This window comes from Lepidochelys kempii, chromosome 17 (assembly GCF_965140265.1).
Source record: "Lepidochelys kempii isolate rLepKem1 chromosome 17, rLepKem1.hap2, whole genome shotgun sequence".
Lineage (NCBI taxonomy): Eukaryota > Metazoa > Chordata > Testudines > Cheloniidae > Lepidochelys > Lepidochelys kempii.
In genome coordinates this window covers 17,986,961-18,012,569 of record NC_133272.1, presented here as the reverse complement: position 1 = coordinate 18,012,569, position 25,609 = coordinate 17,986,961, and the positions used below count along the sequence as shown (strand labels likewise).

General features: G+C 38.7%; 1 protein-coding gene and 1 long non-coding RNA gene across 7 annotated transcripts in view; one reads left to right on the top strand and one right to left on the bottom strand.

The window, feature by feature from the left end:
• Positions 1-25,609, top strand: part of RABEP1 (rabaptin, RAB GTPase binding effector protein 1) — a 79,232-nt gene that overhangs the window by 49,959 nt on the left and 3,664 nt on the right. For 3 of the 6 annotated variants that reach the window (XM_073315425.1, XM_073315423.1, XM_073315422.1), the window contains 10 exons: positions 363-488; positions 4,897-5,364; positions 7,917-8,021; positions 8,839-8,955; positions 12,304-12,402; positions 14,746-14,886; positions 15,448-15,637; positions 17,843-17,898; positions 18,712-18,810; positions 19,537-19,653. In XM_073315425.1, the coding sequence (XP_073171526.1) occupies positions 363-488; positions 4,897-5,364; positions 7,917-8,021; positions 8,839-8,955; positions 12,304-12,402; positions 14,746-14,886; positions 15,448-15,637; positions 17,843-17,898; positions 18,712-18,810; positions 19,537-19,653 (1,518 nt within the window). Of the gene's footprint in view, positions 1-362; positions 489-3,760; positions 4,054-4,896; positions 5,365-7,788; positions 7,891-7,916; positions 8,022-8,838; positions 8,956-12,303; positions 12,403-14,745; positions 14,887-15,447; positions 15,638-17,842; positions 17,899-18,711; positions 18,811-19,536; positions 19,654-25,609 lie in introns of those variants that run through there. The other 3 variants (XM_073315424.1, XR_012155390.1, XR_012155391.1) reach the window with 3 other exon arrangements.
• On the bottom strand, positions 16,043-25,505 carry LOC140899622 (uncharacterized). Its single transcript, XR_012155392.1, has 3 exons — positions 25,076-25,505; positions 21,738-22,617; positions 16,043-16,253 (listed from the first exon to the last, which is right to left on the bottom strand). It is a non-coding gene; the product is annotated as an uncharacterized lncRNA (long non-coding RNA).

Here is a 25,609-nt window from a genome sequence, read left to right as displayed (position 1 = left end):
GCATGTTGCTAGCAAGTTCCATAGGATAACCAGCTTAAACAGTTTTGGGTTTTTACCTTTTTCATGGTAGTTGACATACAAAGGGAAGTAAGTAAACAATTCCTTTTGGAACAAAGCTCACTATGGATCCATGAATCAGCAACCAATAGTGAGAGAGGTGCAACTCTCCCTGGGATAAAGTAGAAGCCTTCTCTTGTAAAAATTATACTTGTTTTTCTCCCATCAGTTCCCTCCCAGTTACCTTCCCTCTGCAGTTTGATTTATTAAGGGATTCATGTGATGACCACCAAGTCCAAATTCCTGTGGAATAAGCCAGAAATGAATCCTGTTTAAATGCTTTTTTGTTTACAACTTGCTTCTAGGAAGATGATGAACAGCAGCGACTTAGCAAAGGGAAGAAACAGAAACAACAAGATCCAGATGATGAAACAAAAGTAGTATGCTCTCTAACCCATGAAGAATCCCTTACACAGTTCCTTAATGAAGAGGTAAAACAAATGAGTAGTTCTAAACAACTTTGCGCAGTATGCGTTTCCTAGGGTGTTCAGTGAGCACCCTTGATAAGTATGTATTTGTTTATCCTCTGCTGGCTATAATTCCTACTAAATGGTGACTATTTTTGAATAGCATTTGTTGGAATAAATACTGAACTACAACTCTTCCAATGGATAAGCTTTTTAGAATTATAACTTTGTATTTTCAGTATAACAGAACTGTATTACATTATTAAAATTAGAAAGTGTACATCAGAACCTGTACTTTTGACCGCCCTCTGTCTCAGGCCTCCTGCATTAAAAACCAGCAAAATTATGACGTGAGATTTTCCTCTCTCTGCTATGCTAACTGGTACCTGGTGAATTTCATGCTAATTTTGTGTCAATCAAATTAGTCTTTGGCCACAAACTAATCATTGGGACAGATCTTCAGCTGGTGTAAAATGTCGTGGCTCCATTAACTTCAGTTGAGCTACCACAATTTTCCCAAGTTGAGGATCTGTTCCCATATGTTTAGCAGCCAAAGGGAAGCTGACACATCCAATCCAGAAGCTAGGACTCTGCATTGAAGTTTTGTTGCATCTTCTTGAGCTGGGTATCCCAGTATTAAGTAGCCCCTGTTAGACCAGCCAAAGATGAGAAATACCATTCACAACAATCACCAATTTTTTGGTATATACTGTGTAAATTATACTATTACTGGATATTTTGTGTAGAGTGAAATTATAATATTTGAAATTGCCTCAACTTTTCATTTGTGAAAAGCAAGTAAAATTGAATATACAACCAGAAATTTAGAAACACTATAAAACTAGGCTAGTTGAAATGCATTTTTTTTCTTTAAGTGTTTCTTTAGTCTCTCTAATGATTCACTGACCATTCATCTTTTGGGTGTGCAGCTTAGTAGGGACAAATTTATGTTTAAAAAAACCTTTGTTCCATGCCACAAAAGCTTATATGTAAGCCCTGAAAAATGGATTTGGGACTTTGCATGGCCTTGCACATGCTTTGAGAGAATGTAGGCCAGAGAATGTTGAGAGAGTGACAGAGTTTTTAATATACCTTTACAGTGTTTAACAACCTGCTGTTTTGATAACCAGGTACAAAATGTAAAATACGCATCCCAAACTAGTCTAAAATGCAGACAGATGTTCCAGACCTTTCTGCCATGCAAAACACCCTGGGCTGTCATAATGAAGTCACAAAATCATGTTTCTTTTTTAAATTGTCAGTAGTATTTGATGATTTGCACTTTTTTTATCTCAGAAGTATTGCAATACACCAGCAATTCAGTAGCCCTTTTTGCTGTTAACAAACTTGTTTTTAAAATAATTTAAAATAAACTTATATACTTTAAAGAATTGACTTAAAACTACAGAATTTTCAAATTCACTTTGCCTTAAACCAAATTGTTATGAATAAACACTGCAGTGCACACATGGTTTGAGAGCATTACTGTTCTCAGATTACTTGTAAGGCTTAGGTTTGATGTGATGAGATAAGGATAAAAAAATTTAAATGTGAATTTCCTTGTCTTGGTCTGTCTAAAATTGAATGCAGGTCCTTAATCTACTTTTCCCCCTTCTATGCTGGCTTGAATGCATTTCTCTATTGGATGGTACAAGGCATGGGTTCTAGAAGAGACTGCTTAGTAAGAAAAAGAGTCAGTGATTTTTTTCAGTTTCTTCAAATAGTGTAATGGTGCCTTGGAAATTAGTTGAGAAATCAACTGTAACCTAATCATTGAAACTTAGCTTTATCTTACATCTTTCAATAAGTGTGCTAGCTTTCACAGTCTTTATTTTATACACTGTACAGCAGGCCATCAGCATTTGTGTGCCCAAATCAAGAATCTGGGAACCAGTGAAAAGAACATTCAGTTTATGAACACTTTCTTTTAATTTAATTCCCTGGGACACAATATTTGATACTGCTTTTTTTTTTTTTTTCTTTTTTAAAATGAACAGATGCATTTATTTAGCATTAGCAATCATGCTTACTGGAATATCTTAAGTATTTTATGCTCTGAGTAGAAAATATGGTTTGCTTGGATATATATAGAAGGTAATGACTCCTACAAATCAGTCATGTCATTCACACAATTTGATGTACTTCATCTGTAAGCTCTCTTCTATGGAACATTTAATAAGCTTTACAAGTCATGGATCATTTGCTTGTGTGCACAAACTGTAGCATCAGCCTAATTACCTTCTCTGTATCTTTTTAAAATGACATGTAATCTACACAGAATTCCACCTCTTGGTTACAGCGTAAACTCTTTAGGCATGCTTTTAGGCATATCATCCTCCATCCATTTTAAGCATGTGTTGTGTTGCATTTCCTACAAAATGTAACATGTAAAAAAGGAAACTGCTATTTTTCAGGAAGTCTTAGACAAGCTTTAAATAATGAATCAATACATGCAAAAAAGCCAGCATTAGACATTTTTTTTTAAAACGTGTGAAACATAAATTGCATTGAAGGTTTTCTCTATTGCAAGGGTCCTTGCAGAAAAAAATACCTAAGGGTAAACAATAACGTCATTAGTCAGATTAAAGTGTTTTAGCTTTACTCTCTTAGATGATTATTCAAAATGGAATTTTTAAAAACATTTAAAAGAAAGATATTCTTAAACATCGATCAGTTTAAAAAAAAACCCTTGGTTAGAAGTTTTCCAAAAACTTGAATATAGGGATGCAGTTTACTGTCAGACAGACTTTTCTCTTGAGCTTGTATGGCTACTGAAGAAAATGACGTGAAAAAAACCAGATGGAGCACAAGTCATTGATCAGAATTTGAGCCTTATACACAGGTGTTTTTTAGAAATTCTTTGTTTTAAAAATACATACCATAGTTGCATTACAACTTTAAGAATACTACTGATTAATTTTGTGTTTTAAAAATGTGGCGATAAAATGTTTTCCTCCAATAGTTGTAATAACATTACCCAAATTTACATCCTGTCCATTCCTGCCTAGTTTTATGTTAACAGCATGAGCAGAATACTTCATGCCTAACACATGGACTTGAGTCTCTACAACATAACTCATACTATGGCATATTTTATTCCATAATAGTAGTGCCTACTGTGCCCATCTTATTTAAGAAGCTATTTAGTTTCCATCAATAACTTCATTTCAAATTTGCGTTCAAGCTAAAGCTTACATATTGCAAATTCTGTTCAGATACAGATTTTTTTAAAATCAGAATTTTGAATTAAATGACCGTGGTTAGTTCTGTTTATTTACACATTGCCTTATGTTCAGTTTTTCAAAATAGGAAAGAATGAGAGTCACTCCATGGACAATTCTGAAAAATTACTGCTCTGTATCCGCACACATGTACTTTTGCCTTAAGGGTTACTAAATAAAAACCTGATTTAGATAGGTACACTTTATACTGAGCCCTGAATGCTACCAAAAGTCAGACTTTTACAGACTGTTAGAAGGAACAAGTTCCTCCATTTACACAGCCCACCTGGCAATCCTAGAAAGAGCTATTTCTGGAACAGATGCCAAGAACATCTAGAAGAATTTACACTGAATGATGAAAAAAAATAGTAAGACTCTGATTTTCTATGCTATTTGTTTTACATCTCTAAATTAAAAGCAGAAATCATCAAATTGTAATTCTTCTGGGTTTTGTGATTAAGAAAATACATTCACAGACTCCCAACTCTAAGGAGTAGATCAGAGAATAAAGCTAACGTGGTTTGTAGAGATGTTAGAATCCTCAGTGCATGCACACATTTAATTCCACCCTTATTCAGGTTTCCAGTTTATTTTATGCATGCATATATTTATATATGTTGCAGTAGTTTAAGAGGAGAAGCACGTTCTTTAATTAAAATCTCACAAAAATATTGAGCAAGGAGGACAAAGGGATATTTTGTATAAGACCATTTTTTACAAGCAAAGGAAAAAAAACATACACCTGTTATTATACAGTTGACTTTAGTTAATAATCATTTCACAGTAATTGTTTTAATGTTAGTGATGTTGATATCAAGCCCAGTTTTGCTCTAGAAATAGATGTTTGTGCTAGCTGGCAGTGGAATTTTGCTTTCACTAATATACAGAATTTTGTAAATAACAAATATGGTACTATGTTGTGTAGCTTGTTTTTCATTGCTAAGTGAGCTGGCAGAGAGGTGCACTTCCTAGGGAAGTGGAGCTCTGTTAGCAAAACAATGCTGGGGAAACTCTGTTGCCACGTATACCATTTTGGTTCTGAATCTTTATTTTTCACTCTTAATTTCAGATGTCACAAATGTTCTCCCCAAAGCTAATTTAAATCAGTAGCTATCGTGTCAGATGTTTGACACCCAGTATTCAATTTGTTTTGCTATAACTTCCAGTGCAAAGACAGGAATTTGGCTTACCTTCTCTTTTTTCAATTTCAGGTACATTTAAATAGCACCCATGGATCAGTCCATTCATTAGACACAGACTTGCTATTATCTTCTGGTGAATCTTTCAATAAATCAGACAATGATCTGTTTAAAGACGGACTTCGGAGAGCACAGTCTACAGACAGCCTGGGGACATCAGGATCTTTACAGTCCAAAACTTTAGGATACAACCACAAAGCAAAATCTGCTGGGAATCTGGATGAATCTGATTTTGGACCACTAGTTGGAGCAGATTCAGTGTCTGAAAACTTTGATACTGCCTCTCTTGGGTCTCTGCAAATGCCAAGTGGATTCATGTTAACCAAAGATCAGGAAAAAGCAATCAAAGCAATGACACCAGAGCAAGAAGAGACTGCTTCTCTTCTCTCCAGTGTTACACAGGTTGTAGAAAGTGCTTATGTGTCTCCTAGTGGTTACCGCTTAGTTAGTGAGACAGAATGGAATCTACTTCAGAAGGAGGTAAGTAGCCTGTCTTGTCTTTTCTCTTCCCTCCCTAGTATAGCTTCTGTGTTCAGTGCTTCTGAATTGCTCTGGAGTGGTAGTATTTAATCCAGCAGCTACCAAAGTCTTTACATGGGAAAGGAACTGGAGAAGGAAATTGACTAGCTTCAGAGGGGTTCTGATTTAGGAATCTGACTGTTGCTTCAAAGATGGTTTTGACCCTGAAAAAGTAAGGGAAAAGATACAGAGAAAAGATGAGAAATGAAAAGGAGAAAAGAAAATACAAAGCAACTGTGAGATGTGGGAGCCAAATGTGGTGCAGGACAGGATGAAGAAGCCTGATAGGAAACTGTGGTGGGCCTAACACTGATCCACTTATCCACCAAGGGTTATGCAGGAAACAAAGTTTAGAGGTGAGTGACCAAAATGGTTGTAGCCAGTTAGGCTACAATATAATCAACTGGAGACGTTTTTCAGGGACTTGCTCCTGTAAGGAACAGATTTCCCTGAACTCCATGCAGCAGATTGAAATTGACACATTACAGTTCTAGTTAATTTCACTGTGAGCTGACCAAGGCAAATACCACTTTGGGGAGTTCTATCTGTTTGTTCCTTTAATAACTGTATATGGTGCCAAATTAAAAGCCCAGGCTTCTTCTCCTGTCGAGGAGTGCAGTTGTGTTCAGCAGCTATGCCCACCATCTCCACATAGACTAAAATGTAAAGGAAGAGGGGGCTAAGAAGAAGCACTAAGAGAATAAACTGGAAGAAAGAAAGGTAAAAATGCAAGTACAAAAAGGGGAGAAGAAAAGGCAAGACGGAAGCAAACACAGGAGGAAGGATTGCCAGAAATGAAAAGATGAATGCTAAAAGGAGGACAGGAAGAAAGAAACAGGGCAGATGCAGTAGTGATTGTTACACTGGTGATCCTAGTATCGCCCTGTGAGAATTACTGGGACACTAGAAATCAGAAGGGCTATTAATAACATACATAAGAGAACCGCTCTACACAGACAATAAAGCAATTATCTTTTCCTTTAACACCTAATCTGTTTTGAGGTGAGGAGGGAGACCCTACATTATAATGATTTCATGGGTGAATCCAGTCCTCTATAGCCTTCTGAACATATTCTTGCTCCCTTGGCATTTGGATGACATTTTACTCCAACCCTTTCTTGGAATTCTGAGAGAAATACTGTTTCCACTTAATTCTGGAGGCAGGAATACAGTCTACACAGGCAGCTATGAATGCAGCTCTGTGTGGGCCGTGAGGGGAGTGAGAAATACATATGAGATTCCAATTCACAGCACTGACTTGTAGCTATTGCTTTGGTAAAACACTAGTCTGAATCCCTAATCAAACCATTAAAATGTAAAAATGTCAACATAGGTCCATCTGGTTCAGTATCCTATCAGACATTGGGCAGTAACAGGTGCATCAGAGGAAGGTGACAAAAAACCCCTAATTAAAGCTGGTTGGTTGTCATAGCAAAAAGCGGGGAAAGTTATGAGGGGGGAAGGAAATGACAAATGTATAAGAAAAACGCCAAAAGTGTTTTATTGTTTTGGAAAAAATACTTATTTTACCATTTTTTAAGCCATTCAGACAATAGGACATTCTCCATACTTCACCTTGCTGAACATATATAGAGCCAAGCCTGTTAAAAACATGAAGGAGCCTTGGTTGATCGTGTATTGCTGAGAGTTATAATGTCCATATGTGGAATCTTGGCCCCACTGAAGTCAATGGCAAAGTTCCCCTGAACTACTTCAGGGTCAGGAGGTTGTCTTGCTATGAACGCACCCTAAAAATCATGAGGCCAGATCCTCACCTGGTGTAAACTGGTGTCGCTCCATCAATGGTGCTATGCTAATTTATACCAGCTGGGAATCTGGCCTGTTTTTATGAAAAACTTGGAATTATGGAATCTGTTCATTGGGGAAGTTTCTTCCTGACCACAGGCGTATGCCCAGAAGGATAAGTGTTTATACCTCTTGCAATTTTTGTAAAATAAAAAAAAATGGATATTATTCTTATCCATGTAAAAGTTTAATTTTTTTAATTCTGCTAAGCTTTTGGCCTCAGTGCTACCTGGTGGAAGTGTGTTTCACAGGTTAACTATGCAAGTGGGGGTTTTTTTGGTTTGTTTTTTTTTTAGTTGTCTCGTTTTTATTGACTACCTCGATGTTATGTAAGAGTAAATCATGTGTTCCTATTTCATTCTCTACCATTTATTATCAAGTATATCTCTTTCACATTCCCCCTTATTAGTCTCCTCTCCAAGCTTAACAGTGCCACTCTGTGCAATCTCCATGTTGAAGTCTTTCCATTTCTAACCATTTAGATCATTTGTCTTCGGGTCCCTTCTGTTTATATTGCTCTTTAAGCTTAAAATAATTTTAATCCTGCTGCTCCATGACTTCTGCTATTGTCTCTTCCAGAAATTGTCCATACCCATAGCTCTTATCTGCAGCAACATTCTATGATTGCACAACATGAGTGAGTCTATATATCACTCCAACATTCCTTCTAAAGTCTTTATGGCAAGTAATAACTTTGTGTCCTCCAGGTGCAGAATGCAGGAAACAAGCTGGGTAGACGTTGTGATATGTGTTCGAATTATGAGAAGCAATTACAGGGAATCCAGATTCAGGAGGCTGAGACAAGAGATCAGGTCAGGGTTTTTTCTTGGGCCGTACAGAGATATCGCAGCTGTAGAAATGGCCAAGAATGTAGCCATTAACTATCTGCCATTTTATCATATTAACTTTTTTTCAGGGATTTAAGTTAACCTACTTCAAATTCTGGGAAACTCATGCCAATTTAGTGCTGTAATCCAATTTGCTGCAATTTCTGTATGAAATCATGCATGCTTGCATATGCATACTACTTAGATATTTGCCAAGTAGTACGCCACATTACATGGTAATGCTCTCTCATGCAATGAAAGACCTCATGTTTTACCAAAAAGTAAAAATGCATTATGCAGTCATCCTGAATGAAATATCCTTGTAATGATTTTTTGGACTGATCTGAATAATTCTTTAAGTGCTTTTCACTTTATAAATTCTATTGTATTAACTGATACCATGAGAATTGCTGCAGCAAAGGCAAAAGTAGATGATATGTAATTTTTGTGCCAACAGCATAAAATAATTCTAAAGCATCTATAATGAGTCACCCCCTGCCTGTGCACTGAAGAATTTTTAAGACTTCAACACTTCCCTCTGACTTCATTCTGGGTCTGAATGACTCAGTCTTCAGAATCATTAAAGGGTATCCTTTTCTTATCCTGAGTAGTAGAGATCCACTTGAATATAGTTTTATATATTTCATTATGGATCTAATCAATAAGGCATGCAGAAAAACAGCAAAGAAACTCTTGTGACTCTCAGTTGTAAATTCAGAATGTTTTTACACTCTCTGTGTTGGGGAAACAGATTTGCCCTTTAAAGAAAGGTTGCTTCCAATCTTTTGGTCTGCCCATGTAGGTGAAAAAGCTGCAGGTGATGCTGAGGCAGGCTAATGACCAGCTGGAAAAAACAATGAAAGATAAACAGGAGCTGGAAGATTACATGAAGCAAAGCACTGAAGACTCTGCCACTCAGGTAAAAAAAAAAAAAAAAAAAAAAAAGCTTCACTGTAGCAAAGAAGTGGATTCTTCAAAAGGAATGTGTTTGTATTCCAGTTCTTACTTTTCAGATAGTCTTCTTGATTGTTAGGATCTGCACACACTCCCTACTCTAGGAGCTACTGAAATGAAAATTTCCAGGATTGCTTGTACTACAGAGTACTGACCTTGTCAGGATGATCGTATATAAGCATCTGGCATATATCTGTATCTCCTCTGTTGCCCATTTTAGATTTAATGTTGCTTCTGTGGGTCCATTTAGTTATTGCTGACTTCTTTCCATCATCCCCTTGTTCTTGAAGCATGTTGTTAGTCCTTCTAAAGCCATGTTAATTCAACATTCAGGTTAAATTTCACAAACCGGATGCCAAAAAGTCAGTTGTCACTTTAAGTCAACTTGCAAAATGAACTTGTTTTGTTAATCTATATTTTATGGTCCAAAATTTGATTTCTTTGTTCTTTCAGCAAAGACTTTTTAATGCATCAATAAGATGCATTTGTTACAAGCCTGTCAAATATTCTATTCAAGAGGGGGCTTGAGAGCCATTCCACTAGGGATGTGGCTGCTTCTTTGACGTAAGCTGTGCATATACCTATGTCAAGATTACTTCCCCACTCTGAACTCTAGGGTACAGATGCGGGGACCTGCATGAAAGATCCCCTAAGCTTAAACGCTGCCACCACCAAAGTGTTACACAAAGAACAGGGGAAGTGCCCACTTGGAAACGTCTTCCCCCCCCCCCAAAATAACCCCCCAAGCACTACACCCCCTTTCCTGGGGAAGGCTTGATAAAAATCCTCACCAATTTGCATAGATGCACACAGACCCAAACCCTTGGATCTTAAGAACGATGAAAAAGCAATCAGGTTCTTAAAAGAGAATTTTACTTAAAGAAAAAGTAAAAGAATCACCTCTGTAAAATCAGGATGGTAAATACCTTACAGGTTAATCAGATTCAAAACATAGAGAATCCCTCTAGGCAAAACCTTAAGTTACAAAAAGACATAAAAACAGGAATATACATTCCATTCAGCACAACTTATTTTATCAGCCATTTAAACAAAACAGAATCTAACGCATATCTAACTAGATTGCTTACTAACTCTTTACAGGAGTTCTGACCTGCATTCCTGCTCTGGTCTTGGCAAAAACATCACACAGACAGAGAGAACCTTTGTTTCTCTTGCCCCTCCCCCAGCTTGGAAAGTATCTTGTCTCCTCATTGGTCATTTTGGTCAGGTGCCAGTGAGGTTATCTTAGCTTCTTAACCCTTTACAGGTGAAAGGGTTTTTCCTCTGGCCAGGAGGGATTTAAAGGTGTTTACCCTTCCCTTTATATTTATGAAAACCTATAATTCCCTTTGTACCTTTTAATAAGTGGTACTTTCTAGACTCTCTGGAGCATTTCCTAAGAGAACAGCCAACCTAGCATTGGTCACTTGCAAAAATTTATTTTAGACATGATCCTCGACCCAATGCGCAGCATTTAAGTCTCTTAAGAGTAGAGAGTCGTAGCAGATCCAAAAAATAAGCATGTAAGGTTCTGTGCACCTAGCCTTTTCTAAATCTCTTTTGTGGATATACGCTTCCAGCTAGATTCACAGAGAAACTTAGTTGTGGTGACACTGAGCATTGCCACATCTAACTTATACGTGCCTAGAGAATCAGTGGTATTCACAAAGCCTGAGTTTTGTGCCTGAGCTCCCTACATAATGAATGGGGGGAGATGGACACCTCAGAATGGGATTCACAAAAGCCAGCATGCTAGATAGCTCCTCACTTAAGCTAACCAATGGGAAATGCCAAGCCAACGGATGTCTGCTAAGCCCCACCTCTCTCTTGGAGATCAGCACCTAAGTTCGAGGTAGAAGAGGGGTGCCTCCCGCTGTTTGGGATTCTCAGCTGCAAATCCTCTCTTAGCATTAGGTGCCTGTGCCATTTTTGCACAGAGGTGTACTCACGTGAGTACCCTAACCACTGGGCTGAAAGCAATGAAGCTTTCCCCCTCTTGGAAATTTTATATAAGCTTATCTGTGGGGCTTGATCCTGTAGGCAAGCTCTGAGCATGCTTACTGTATCGGGCCCCATAGGTGAGTTGGGCAGATGAACACCTATCGTCCCCTAGTTTGTGCATCGCACTGGGCTTTGGTGTCCAGACAGCTCAGAGGCAGAAACATAGGTGCTTAGCACTTGCATTTTTGCAGTAAAAATTCCTGAGTGAGGTTAAGCACCTACCAGGCTTGGCAGCAGCTGAGCATGAGTTTTGTGAATCCCAGTGGGGCCTGAGTCTGGGTTTTAGGAGCATAAGTCCTTTTGTGAATCTAGCCCATCATACCATTTAACCTTATCGGCACTTGACAGGTAGCTAATGCAATTGAGGAAACATCCATTTAATGCTTATTTGTTTGGGCAGGGAATGACTATAGTTGATCATAATACACACCAGTCTTTTCTGATTCTTAAGATGAGAACCTGAATTGGGAAGTTTACAGACTGAAACTCCCCATTTATTATTTTTGCTCTATTTTCACAGCCCTACCATAAGCCTGGTATTTACAGGCTTTTTAAACTTTTTTCTGTGCCTGTAATGTAGAGTACTGTAAACTCAGGGCAACAGACAGGGCAATAATGGAGAAACAGTGTGTGCATAATTTTGGGTGCTACTTCCCTGGAACTAATCCGATTTTTTGTGTGTTTTATCCTACTAATTAAATGACAACCAGTGGACAAAGTCTTCTAGGCATGGAATTAAATGTAGATAGTAGTACTCTAGCTTTCAGTACAGTTCACTCTTTCTATATTTAAGGGAATATCAAATCTAAATAATGAGCACTTTTTTTTTTCTTTACAAGCCATGGAATAAGATTTAATTTTATTTTATAGTCAGAATTCTGAATCTCTCTTGTTTTATATTTCAAAAAGTACTGTATGTCCACTGAAAACCTTTTTTTTTTAAAGAAAGCATTATCTTTCTAACCTGGAAAAATAGATCTATTTTTTTTCTGCCTTAATTGGCTCTGAAGTGTCTACATTTGGGTATGATCAGAATTAACTACTATTTCCTTGTTAGTTTTCAGTAGAATTAATGTACTATTTGTAGAAAAACGCATCTTAATTCAGTCTGTATGAATTAGAGTATCTCTTTCAAATGATGAGCTTTTGATCCTTGAGCCAATGAAACAAAACCTGGTCTGAGTGAATATAAAGCTGTAATATGTGAAGGACATGTGAGGGGTGAAAAGGGGGAATGGATGGGTATTCAATACACTCTCAAAACCTGCTTAATCTGTTTCAGACACTTAACTATATCTTTGTTTTTTGGAAGATATCTTCACTTATTATTAGATCTCAGGAGTCTGAGACCTTACTCAGTGAATTACAACAGGCATTTTCCCAAGCAAAGAGAAGTGTTCAGGAGCAAATGGTAAAGAAATTTCACTTTTAAATACCTTTTCAAGAATATTGTGTGCTCAGTCTTGCTGATACACTATTTTTAAACATGTAAATGAAAATTAATGGATTTGTTTATCTTGCTGTCTAACCATGTCAGGTGGGAGAAGACAACCATGCATTTAACATGTAGATATTTATCAACCCCTGTAATGCTAAACCTAAAGCAGTTTGTAATGTCACGGTCTGTACACTTCTCTCACCAAGGTCTCTTCCATACTTGCACAGACCATCCCCCAAACCCACTGGCACTTGTCTTCCCCACCATTGCAAAAAGCTGCTGTGGTAGAAGCTCTTCTGGGAAAAGTTCTGGCTCGGGAGTCCCTCATTCTCTGCTGCACAGGAAAGCCCAGGAATTTAGGTTTCTGATGTGGTGGAGCCAGGGGCCGCCTCCTCATACTTGCCTTTTGGCTGATGAATGGATCTTGCTCCCTGTTGCTCTCAGCACTTGAAAGGAGGAAAGACTCACAACCCTGCAGCAGCATGGTGAAGCTTCTTTCCAGAAAGAGACCAAGTTTGGTCTTTAAATATAGCCACCTTATCTGTGTGTCTCAGACCTTTTTTCGTGTGTATATGCATGTTTACAAAAAAAAAAAAAAATTAAAGTTGCAAAGTCAAACACTCAGAAGTTAGGAAATGCCAGAATTCAGGTTGCATGTGCAACCTTAATTGGCCCCCTTATATGCACATTATGATAGTCTCTAATTACATGATCTCATACTACTTTTTCCACAGGACCCCAGCCTCCTTCAATGCACAGAATGGATGGTGCTCATTTTAAGCAGCTGTTTAATATTTTGTGCACTCTTTGTTGTTCTGTGTGTGGCACCAGGCCTTATTTACTGCACACTATTCACACCCTGCTCTGAAGGTAGAATTAATAATTTCCTCATGGGCTTTTGTATGACACTAATCATAGAATCATAGACTATCAGGGTTGGAAGGGACCTCAGGAGGTCATCTAGTCCAACCCACTGCTCAAAGCAGGACCAATCCCCAACTAAATCACATATAGGATCCAAGTGCTTCACAGACATTAAGGAATTTATTTTCACAATGCTCCTGATGAAGGGGTATTAGCCCAATTTTACAGATGGGGAAATTGACACACAGAAATTAAGATCCAAAAATTCCACTAACTTTTGGTGCCCAATTTGAGATGCCTAAGGCCAGTTTTTTTTCCTTCAGAGCATAGCATTATATGACACTTTATATGTTCAAGCAAGCTGCCGTGACATCACAGTTACAGCTGTGAATGCTCAGCACTTGTGCAAATCAGACTCAAAGGTCTCAAGTCAGGCACCAAGAAACTGAAGAGCACATTTGTGTCCACCTGTGAAAACTTTGGCATAAGAGATGTGCGTGGCATCACATAGGAAGTCTGTGACAGAGGCAGGGATAGAACCCAATTCCACAGGGCATCATTCAACAGCCTTAACCACGAGACCATCCTTTCTCTTCATGCAGTCCCCTGCCTCAGTCCTACCCAGCTTCCTCAGTAAATGAAGCAGAGGTCTTCCAGATGAGTCTCCTTTGCTAAAAACCCTGATTTATCTCCAGAGCAATGAATGAGATAGATCCATTAAGAAAAAATTGTATATTATCCTGTAACTAGATGATATCATAATTTGGCCCACTTGTGTGTATGCACTGAGGTTGCACAGGCAACTGAAATTCTGACATTTCTTACCTTTTGGAGTGCTTGGGCTTTGCAACTTGATTTTTAAAAAATAGGAAGTTATATATTAGAAGAACAAAGCAAATGAAATAACAATTTCAATTGTGTGGCAGCATAGCAACACAAAATGGTTAACCAGCAGAACTTCAGGATCCACCTCAGACTTTTCAGTAGGAGGTGCTATGAAAGCCCACCTGTAAATATTCAAAGATGGAACTTGGTCTCTTTATTAATATAATTATTTAGGTAGACAGAAAAAAAAAACAACACATGTGTCCCACACACCACCTTGTCCACTGGCTATAAGAAAACTGCAAGATACATAATAGGGCTGTATGTATGGCCTGCTCTTTTACTTATGACTGACTGCTGTTAAGCTGTTAAATTAAATTAAGTGTATCTTTTATGTAGGTAATTGGTAAGTGTTAAATCTTTGTCGGTGTTTTGGTTTTACTTTTTACTAGTACTGGAATAACCAAGGCTAACCAGGGGAGTTGATCCGTACTGCCATCCTCCTTCACAGAGAGTATAAATTTCCCTGGGTTCCACTAGCTTTGGAAGCACTGTGACAAATTGGCTGTGAATAGACCCGAGCATGATTTTAAGGCTCTAATTTTGCATTTTCTCCTTACATTGGAGGCTGTCCTGATGCAGTCGAGGGAGCAGGTCTCAGAAGAGTTGGTGAGACTGCAAAAAGATAATGAAAGCCTTCAGGGAAAGCATAGCTTGCATGTGTCTTTACAGCAAGCTGAAGATTTCAGTCTGCCAGAATCAATGGAGGTAAAATATTTTGAAATGATTGATTAAAATATTTAAATGAACAAAATGTAACAGTAGAATTAAGTGGAAGAAGTTACGTACTGGTCTGGTAAAACTGAGAAACAACCGGATTCTAAATTTAAGGTCTTGACTCTGCAAGGCATTGTGTGGGGGTGGCAGAGGGGTGCACAGATTAGTTATGGTTCATCTGAAGTGTGAGAGGTGGCTTTGTGTAGGAGCAGTGAAGGTTAAGAACTGGCATAATCTTTCATACTGAGCTATAATAAATCTCAACACCCCTACATGTCCACTCCCTTACACTCAAGCATAGCAGGTAAATAGTGGATTGGGGCATGAAGAGAATTAATGTGTGTGAAGAGAGAGATTTCTTAATTTACCTCGACCACGCAAATTTTGTTGTACTTCTTTAAAATCTTTTTGGGGATGGGGCCTGAGATGCTGAGACAGAGCAAAAAAACCACTGGTAATTTGACTTTCTATCTGTGACTGGTATCAGTGTACGTTGCTTTCTATGTATGTGAAAATGTTGTAACTGAAATTTCTTGCTGATCTTCAATTCAGGAACTCCGTGAGCTGGTATTAAAATATCGTGAAGACATTCTTAGTGTACGGACTGCAGCAGATCACCTTGAAGAAAAACTGAAGGCAGAAATTTTATTCTTAAAAGAACAGATTCAGGCTGAACAGTGTCTAAAGGAAAATTTAGAAGAAACTCTACAGCTGGAGATAGAAAATTGCAAAGAAGAAATAGGTGAGAAGGGGCAAAATAATCTAGAAAGAGATACCTGTGTGGGAAAATAGATTCTTGAGGACTTGTTTTGGGGTAACTTAAGTCAAATTTATCCACATTATCATCAGAAGAATTCAGTCCAGTGTCCCGTTTGGCATGCTTTTGGAAAATGCACAAAATAGTAGGTCAGTCAATTAATCACAGTTAACTCACGCGATTAACTAAAAAAAAATTAATCACGATTTAAAAAATTAATCGCGATTCATCGCCATTTTAATTGCACTGTTAATAGAATACCAATTGAAATTTATTAAATATTTTGAATGGTTTTTCTACATTTTCAAATATATCAATTTCAGTTACAACGAAGAATACAAAGCGTACAGTGCTCACTTTATATTATTTTTATTACAGATATTTGCAGTGTAAAAATGATAAACAAAAGAAATAGTGTTTTTCAATTCCCCTCATACAAGTACCATAGTGAGGTTTTTATTTGATAGGGAATACTACTAGCATGGTGGTTTTTAGTGGGAGATGCTGGTTCTATCTCATTATTGCTGAAACCGCCTCTTTTACTTGCTCTGTTTTCTGAGGGTTATCAGCCCTCTGGTAGAGGGGAAGCAGAATCTTGCAGCTAGATGAGTAAAAATGAGAAGATGATGAAAAGAATAAAAGTTATGTTTAAGTTAATAAGTGCATATTAAAAATGTGATTACAGAACAGGTAACTGATAGAAATAAACCAAAACACAGAAAAAGAGAGGTAATTGTTTATATTGATATAGCATCCAAAGTGTGTTCATTCAGGTCTCATTGCTGGAGCTTTTTTGATGCAAGTCAAAATGTAGGTACAGGGAAAAGGGTGCAACACAGTATTTTTGTTTGGAGTGAAATTAAATCTGTTTTGCCAGCCTTGCCTTCCATGCTGTTAGTTTTATTTACAAACAAGGAGAGGGGGTTAAAAGCTTCCCTAACGTGTAGCACATAAAAATGAAATGGTTTCTTTCTCCTCAAATGTTTAAAAAGTAAGGGGATCAAAAGACAGTTCTGTACCATACTAAAATTCAACTAAGACAAAAGGCAGCTGAGTAACCAGATGGGAAGTGGTATGTGCTACTCCAGGAGAGCAAGAAGTAACTTGGGCTCCCCGGGTTGGCAGAAGCTGGGAGAAAGAGGAGACACTTGGCCCTATTTTCAGGGCAGGTTGCCTTTTTCTAAGTGTTCTTCAAGTGGGCATGACTTTTTTTTTTTTTTTTAAATGTTGCAATTCAGTTTTTCTCCTTAATCCATAGCTCCTGGGGGGAGGGTGTGTGTGTCAAGATTCCTTTCTTCTAACAACTAAAATTTAGCATTTGCTCTTAATCTCAGAAATCCTTCTCCTGGTGCTAACATGATAAAAATAATGAACTGTGCTTGATGCATATTAGAGATGCATGTAACCTGCACTGACTGGGTTACATCAGGTACATATTTAAGTCCCTCTCTTGACCCATTGTCACATTCAGTGTAACTCACACTTACAGTTCTATCCAGAACTCTGCATTATTAACATGTTTACTTATTTCAAGGCTGGACATTTAAAGTGTGTACAAGACACAGCATAGCAGACCAGCGTTACAAAACAAAGCTCTAAATCTTCTGAAAAAGCACACATTTTTGCAGTTTCACAATAAATTAATTTCATGATATTAATGGTACCTTAATAACAGCACTGCATTCTCTGGGAGACCAAAATTTAACCAGGGAGGGGATGTCACTCCCCAAACGTTTCTGTGTGTTCCAGACACAATAGTGATGGGTGTGGCACGAGAACATGGATAAAATAGGTTGGGTTGAGGAGAAGGCGATTGTCCCTGCCTCTCTCTGTTCATACGATAGGGCTATGTTGGCAGCCGCCTTAAAGGAGATCATTTACCTACCAGAGGAAGATTGCCATGGTCATAAGCTATTGAGAGTTATAAGGGGGAAAATGGTAACTCCCAGAATGAATGAAGAGAAATCTTCAGAACTCATCCTTGCCGGGATCAGTTGGATTACACATTAGCCTTGCAGAGAACGCTGGCTGGGGGTAAACCATTCAATATAGTAAAAAGAGCTTCAGATACATTTACCATGATATAATATTTTGATTTTTTTTTTAATGGGTTGATGAAAGTGAGGGGTAAAATCTGGAGAAGCTAGTGCCTTGATGAAGTGAAAATTTTGTTTTTCCTCTGCTTTGCAGCTTCCATTTCTAGCCTAAAAGCTGAATTGGAAAGAATAAAAGTGGAAAAGGAACAGGTAAGAGTTCAGTTTGAAGATCATTTAAGAATTTTGCAGACTTAAATGTGGAAAATTTAACCTGATAAAATGGGCAGGAAGGAGAATCCCAACAAGGTGATTCATTCTTACTGTTCTAGAGTCTCTGTGTCAATATCAGTCCCTCTCATGTGAGAGAAAATAAGCTAACTTTCCTTGCTGGCTCTGCTTAGTTGTTACTAATCAAAATATGTATTTTGTAAAATGACTCTGAATGAGGATATTATCTGACAAGTCACTCATGTCTAGGGAGGTACAAGCAGGATAGTTGGGAATTATTGAACCACATCGAGGCCTTCATGTCCCTGTAGCTGTGAAATAGTAGAGAATTTACTTCCTTCCATAAAAAGGAAGGAGTGCTTATTCTGTGTAGGAGAGTTTTCTGACCACAGTGTACTTTGCCAGATTGTTGTAAGTTGAGAACTTGTATGCTTCTGGATTTTGAGGAGCAGCACTATAATTTAAAAGAAACAAATAAGTAGACGTTTGGAACTCTGAAGGACAGAATTATAATATGGGCAACAGTGTAAGTCTTTTGTAACCTTAACAGAGGCTCTCCTAATGCTTAAAATTGTATGTACTTTCTATTACTAATCTTAATAAGTTAAATGTTGTTTGCTACAGGCATTTCCTTCCAGTTTCAGAAAAGAAAGGGGTGATGGCATGTTTACCTGGGAGTTTCTCTACAAAGGCAGTTACACTGACCTTTCTATGTAAGGTTTTGAATGCCAGACACCTGTGGAAAAAAGAAAATTTTAGAGGCTTTCAGGTAATTGATTTTCTCTGATTTCACAGTTGGAGTGCACCTTGCAGGAAAAACAGCAGCAGCTGGAGAGTCTTCAGGAAATGAAAAACACTCTTGAAGAACAGCTAAAGAAGGAGACCACTGCAAAGGTAACTGTTATGTTGGTGGCTCTGTATGAAAGTAAGTTTTGAATTTGTACAGACACTTGTGTTTTGTCAAGCATAGTGTTCTGAAAGCTCACACTTCTGGTCAAAATGGGTATTGCTAACAGTAAAGGATGAAACAGAAAGGGGAAGAGTGGATCTCAGGAGATGTCCTGAGTGTGCAAGTCTCCCTAGGGAAGTTGTTGAAAGCTCCATTCCCAGTCATTTTAAAACTGGATTAACCAGTCTGGGTCCCTTGAGACTCTGAATATTTGACATTTCAGTGTTTACTGTAAGGAACAGTACTACACTGGCAGAGGAATGAATTAATTGTGGTCTGATTTCTATTCCACCTTGATCAAAACCCCAACAGAAAATATAGTAATCTAGTTGTGAGAGAATCATGACCTTCCATCTACTGTCTGATTTCACCATCAGAAACTTGCAGTTTTACTTGGAGACATGTGGAAATAAGGTGGTATGGAAGGGCTTTTTCCTACATTAATGAATTAATTGTCACCGTCCTCATACTCTTGGAAACTGGGTATTAAACCTTTTTTTCAGATAGGGAAACTGAGGCATGGAGAGGGTAAATGGCTGGTCCAACTTCAGGCAGAAAGACTGTGGAATATACCCAGATCACCTGATTCTCAGACCCATACTTAATCAGAAGGTCCATCCATGCCCCTTTTGTATATAGTTTAAGCACATCAATAACCTGTCTCTTTCCAGACTAACCTTGAACAGTTGATGTTTGAAGAAAAGAACAAAGCTCAGCGACTGCAGACTGAATTAGATGTCAGTGAGCAAGTACAGAGAGACTTTGTAAAGCTTTCTCAGACCCTTCAGGTAAGAGATGTGTAATCCATCTGTCCCAAGTGTTGCATTTGTTCATGCCCATATGTATTCTGTCACCCTTGTAGTTGAGGTGCGGAGTGACATAAAACTGGGACTATAAACCAACTGATAGTATTGTGAGCAGTAAAGAATTATTAGTCTAAGCCAGGAATCCAGCTTGTTTTAAGAGACTAGCTGAGCTCTTAGTTAGCCTGGATCTGACTGCCAAGATGTAGTGCCAATCTTTAAAAAAGGGAAGAAGGAGGATCCTGGGAACTACAGGCCAGTCAGCCTCACCTCAGTCCCCGGAAAAATCATGGAGCAGATCCTCAAAGAATCAATCCTGAAGCACTTACATGAGAGGAAAGTGATCAGGAACAGTCAGCATGGATTCACCAAGGGAAGGTCATGCCTGACTAATCTAATCACCTTCTGTGATGAGATTACTGGTTCTGTGGATGAAGGGAAAGCAGTGGATGTATTGTTTCTTGACTTTAGCAAAGCTTTTGACACGGTCTCCCACAGTATTCTTGTCAGCAAGTTAAAGAAGTATGGGCTGGATGAATGCACTATAAGGTGGGTAGAAAGTTGGCTAGATTGTTGGGCTCAATGGGTAGTGATCAATGGCTCCATGTCTAGTTGGCAGCCAGTGTCAAGTGGAGTGCCCCAGGGGTCGGTCCTGGGGCCGGTTTTGTTCAATATCTTCATAAATGATCTGGAGGATGGTGTGGATTGCACTCTCAGCAAATTTGCGGATGATACTAAACTGGGAGGAGTGGTAGATACGCTGGAGGGCAGGGATAGGATACAGAGGGACCTAGACAAATTGGAGGATTGGGCCAAAAGAAACCTGATGAGGTTCAATAAGGATAAGTGCAGGGTCCTGCACTTAGGATGGAAGAACCCAATGCACAGCTACAGACTAGGGACCGAATGGCTAGGCAGCAGTTCTGTGGAAAAGGACCTAGGGGTGACAGTGGACGAGAAGCTGGATATGAGTCAGCGGTGTACTCTTGTTGCCAAGAAGGCCAATGGCATTTTGGGATGTATAAGTAGGGGCATAGCGAGCAGATCGAGGGATGTGATCGTCACCCTCTATTCGACATTGGTGAGGCCTCATCTGGAGTACTGTGTCCAGTTTTGGGCCCCACACTACAAGAAGGATGTGAATAAATTGGAGAGAGTCCAGCGAAGGGCAACAAAAATGATTAGGGGTCTGGAACACATGACATATGAGGAGAGGCTGAGGGAACTGGGATTGTTTAGTCTGCAGAAGAGAAGAATGAGGAGGGATTTGATAGCTGCTTTCAACTACCTGGGAGGTGGTTCCAGAGAGGATGGTTCTAGACTATTCTCAGTGGTAGAAGAGGACAGGACAAGGAGTAATGGTCTCAGGTTGCAGTGGGGGAGGATTAGGTTGGATATTAGGAAAAACTTTTTCACTAGGAGGGTGGTGAAACACTAGAATGCGTTACCTAGGGAGGTGGTGGAATCTCCTTCCTTAGAAGTTTTTAAGGTCAGGCTTGACAAAGCCCTGGCTGGGATGATTTAATTGGGGATTGGTCCTGCTTTGAGCAGGGGGTTGGACTAGATGACCTCCAGAGGTCATAGAATCATAGAATATCAGGGTTGGAAGGGACCTCTGGAGGTCATCTAGTCCAACCCCCTGCTCAAAGCAGGACCAATCCCCAACTAAATCATCCCAGCCAGGGCTTTGTCAAGCCTGACCTTAAAAACCTCTAAGGAAGGAGATTCCACCACTTCCCAGCAGCCAGTAGGGAGTTATTGCATTAAATGGAGTTGTACAGAACTACATAAATAATAGCTCCATGTTTCCCTAACATTGCAGAGACCACCTCATGATTTTCTCTGTGTATAATTTAGTCATAGTGATTCATCATGATGTAAATATTCAAGTGCAATGTCAGGAATTTGCATAACCACTCCTGGGCTGTTTATTTGCTGCTTTTTAAGCTATAGCACATGATAGATTGTTATCCCTATCACTGAATCATGTGTTTGATCCTAAAAGGAAGAAGCTATAGTTGAGCTCAGGAAATCACAAGTTAGCAGAAGAAAGAGATTTTAATACTTACGGATTTTTGGGTAATCTTTCATGCAATGGAGCATGGTTCAGTTTGCATTGCAGTTTCTTATCCATCCAGCCAGATCTCTCATCAGGGGTATACTAAGGCTCAGTCCTGTATCCTTTAACTTTGTGTACCAACTGTTCCGTAAAGAGTCACTTACAATTTATAAAGTTTTATTTTTAAGTCACGTTTCCTAGTTTAGCTAGTAAACAAAATCAAGAATCTTTGAGCGCCCAATAAAAGAACTCAGCATGTTGCTTGCTGGAGGTGGTCCCCATGGATGGGCAAAGTGGGTTGTTAACACTTTCTCCTACTTGTTTCTGTAGGACTAGGCAGTACAAATATGAGACAACTAAGCTAACATTCTCTGTAAAACTGCTTTTTACTTGCTGTCGTCCTTTTACAAATCCTTGCACTGCTTTGAAAATGCATCGGCTCAATTTCCATAGTGAAAATTTACACAGTTCTTGTTTCAAAATATTCATGTAGCTCCAAAGAGCTACAGTAAAAAGTAGTCACTGTTACTATGTCACTTGCCACTGTCTTCCTGATTCCAGCTTTGTTTGTTTGGTTATGTTTGTCACAGGCTTCTGCCTGTGTTTCCTGTGGCTGGACTGTCCTTGTTATGTCACTCCAGTCCCACAGCTATTCGCCTCTTCTGTAGGAATGAGCGTGCCCACTCTGACATACTGAACGATTGGTAGAATAACTAGTCAGTGTTTTATGTGCTGGCTCCACTGTGTGTAATACAAGCCCTGCTGTATAATGTATGAGGATTTTAGTTTCTCCTTGATAGTTGGCAAGAGTTATTTCCTTTCCTCTCCTTGCCGCTGCGGGGTCTGGATGCACTTCTTTTTTCTGTGGACTGATGAGTTCGATACAAGCTCTGGAGAAAACAGGCCATGTCAGTGGTTGATTATTGTATATCTAAATCAACTAGCCACTAGTTGTTAGGAGTTCCTGATGCTAAGAACCATCATCCTGATGCTAAGTCCTCTTGATGCCAGGTAGCCCTGAATCCAAATTCCAGGGAGTAATTTGATACGCAGAAAACATATTAAATACTTACTACAGATTGTCAAGGCAGGGGTCTAATAGATGTCTTTACATATTTACATAAGTAAAACAAATTAATTATTTAATAGCTCATTAGTTACACTAGCTTGGAATCACAAGGCCTAGTCTAAAGACAAGAAGAAACCTTATTCAATGAATGAACATGTTTATTGATTTAATTAATAAATAATAGGGGTTAGTTATCCACTTGCTTGCTTTACACTCAATTAGAAGGCGTACAGCTGATGATCACTTTAGATAAGCTATTACCAGCAGGACAGTGGGGTGGGAGGGGGTATTGTTTCATATTCTCTGTGTGTATATAAAGTCTGCTGCAGTTTCCACGGTATGCATCCGATGAAGTGAGCTGTAGCTCACGAAAGCTTATGCTCAAATAAATTGGTTAGTCTCTAAGGTGCCACAAGTCCTCCTTTTCTTTTTGTGAATACAGACTAACACGGCTGTTACTCTGAAACCTGCCATAAATTAATTTCCCTCTTGTCGCTCTACATAAGAATGGCCATACTGGGTCAGACCAAAGGTCCATCTAGCCCAGTATCCTGTTATGCAAAAAGTTTTGTTTTGTTTTAAAGAATTAGGCAGGCACAGACAATACTGAAGGGGGTTTATTCATGGTACCGGGAAGACTGACAAGCAGCTTCAAAAATATGGTGCCATAGTGGCCAGTTATATACATTCTTTTATTAATTTATTAGTATTTATTTGTAGATACAAAAACAAACATTGTTACAAGTAAAAAAAACCAACCAAACAAAAAACCCCTAAACAAAAATAAAACTAAAAAACAGTACATATGTATAAAGGTCATCCTATTGCATTAAGCATCTGTGGCTACCTTGCAGGGGAAGGAGGCGGGGTGAGGGAGTAGGAATAAGTGCTTACAAATATCTAGTGGGCTGTGAAGGGAGAGTTAGCATTGTTCTAAAAGCTGAGTTACTGGTTGGGCATTAACCATATAAGCTAAGCTATCAAAAATGACGTCATTGCTTTTTAGCAGTTTCTGTCTTTTTTGCTAGCTAAATTTTAACTCCTTCCTAACACTGTCTTCCGACAGTGGCCAATGCCAGGTGCCCCAGAGGGAATTGAACAGAACAGGTAATCATCAAGTGATCCATTCCCAGCTTCTGGCAAACAGAGACTAGGGACACCATCCCTGCCCATCCTGGCTAATAGGTTCATCAATGGCTATCTTGCATGAATTTTTCTAGTTCTTTTTTGAATCCTGTTATAATCTTGCCTTCACAACATCCTCTGGCAAGAATTTCCACAGGTTGACTGTGCATTATGTGAAAAAATACTTTTTTGTTTGTTTTAAACCTGCTGCCTATTAATGTCATTTGGGTGACCCCTAGTTCTTGTGTTACAAGGAGTAAATAACATTTATTTACTTTCTCTACCCCGGTCATGATTTTATAGACCTCTGTCATATCCCCTCTGAATTGTCTTTTTTCCAAGCTGAAAAGTCCCAGTTTTATTTATCTCTCCTCATATGGAAGCCATTCCATTTCCCTAATAATTTTTGTTGCCCTTTTATGAACCTTTTCTGATTCCAATATATCTTTTTTGAGATATGGTGACCACATCTGTGTGCAGTATTCAAGATGTGGGCGTACCATGGATTTATATAGAGGCAATGGGATATTTTCTGTCTTATTATCTATCCCTTTCTTAATGATTCCCAACATTCTGTTCACTTTTTTGACTGCACATTAAGTGGATGATTTCAGAGAACTATCCATAATGACTACGAGATCTCTTTCTTGAGTGGTAACAGCTAATTTAGACCCCATCATTTTATATGTACAGTTGGGATTATGTTTTCCAGGGTGCATTACTTTGCATTTATCAACATTGAATTTCATCTGCCATTTTGTTGCCCAGTCACCCAGTTTTGAGAGATCCTTTTGTAGCTCTTTGCAGTCTGCCTGGGACTTAACTATCTTGAGTAGTTTTGTATCATCTGCAAATTTTGTCATTCACTGTTTACCTCTTTTTCCAGAGCTAAACTGGCATAACCTCGTAGCATAGACTCAAAGTACAACAGCAGAAGGGGTTTTTCCATTGCTTTAGGAACTTCTCCTCCCCAAGCAACAGTAGCTAGGTCAGAAACTTGGCTTTTCCACATGTCTAGCTCTTAGCAGAGTTCTCGTCTTTGATTTCCTACACCTAAATGGGCAATCTGTATTTTATTTTCCTGTGGGTTGACAGGATTTAAACAAGATTAGATCCCTACTGCCACTACTCAGTTTTTCCCCAGAAATATTTACCTTGTTTAAACACTGGAATTGTCAATCATTTTGTGAATTGCATCAAGATGTGTATCAAATATAGAACATGCTGATTTTTGGAGTAATTCTGTAAGTTCAATGTAGACGAGAGCTCCTTTGCCATGTTTTGATGTCCTGGGCATCTTTACCAGTCATTCAAAGTATTGCACTTGCATGGTTAACATTTAATGGGGGATGGAGGTATGTGAATCGGCTCAGTGAAGAAATAAAGTTCCACACATAAGGAAACAGTTGAATGGTAAAGTAACTGTACATGCTTTTGCCCCTTTTTCACTTGATCTTGAATGAACATACTTGAACCCTCTCTTCAGGCATTCATGGCATAAGAAAGCACTACTGGGTAATACTGAATATCCTAAGGGAAGAACTCTAAAACCATGGCAGAAATGGGAGAGGAAACCATTTCAGATTCTCTGTAGGGGTTGGCATCAACTAATGCCATCACTGACTAGAGGCTTACAAACTAACTGGCATGGGCTTTCCAGAGATAGCAACCAAGTCCGTTACTGTTGA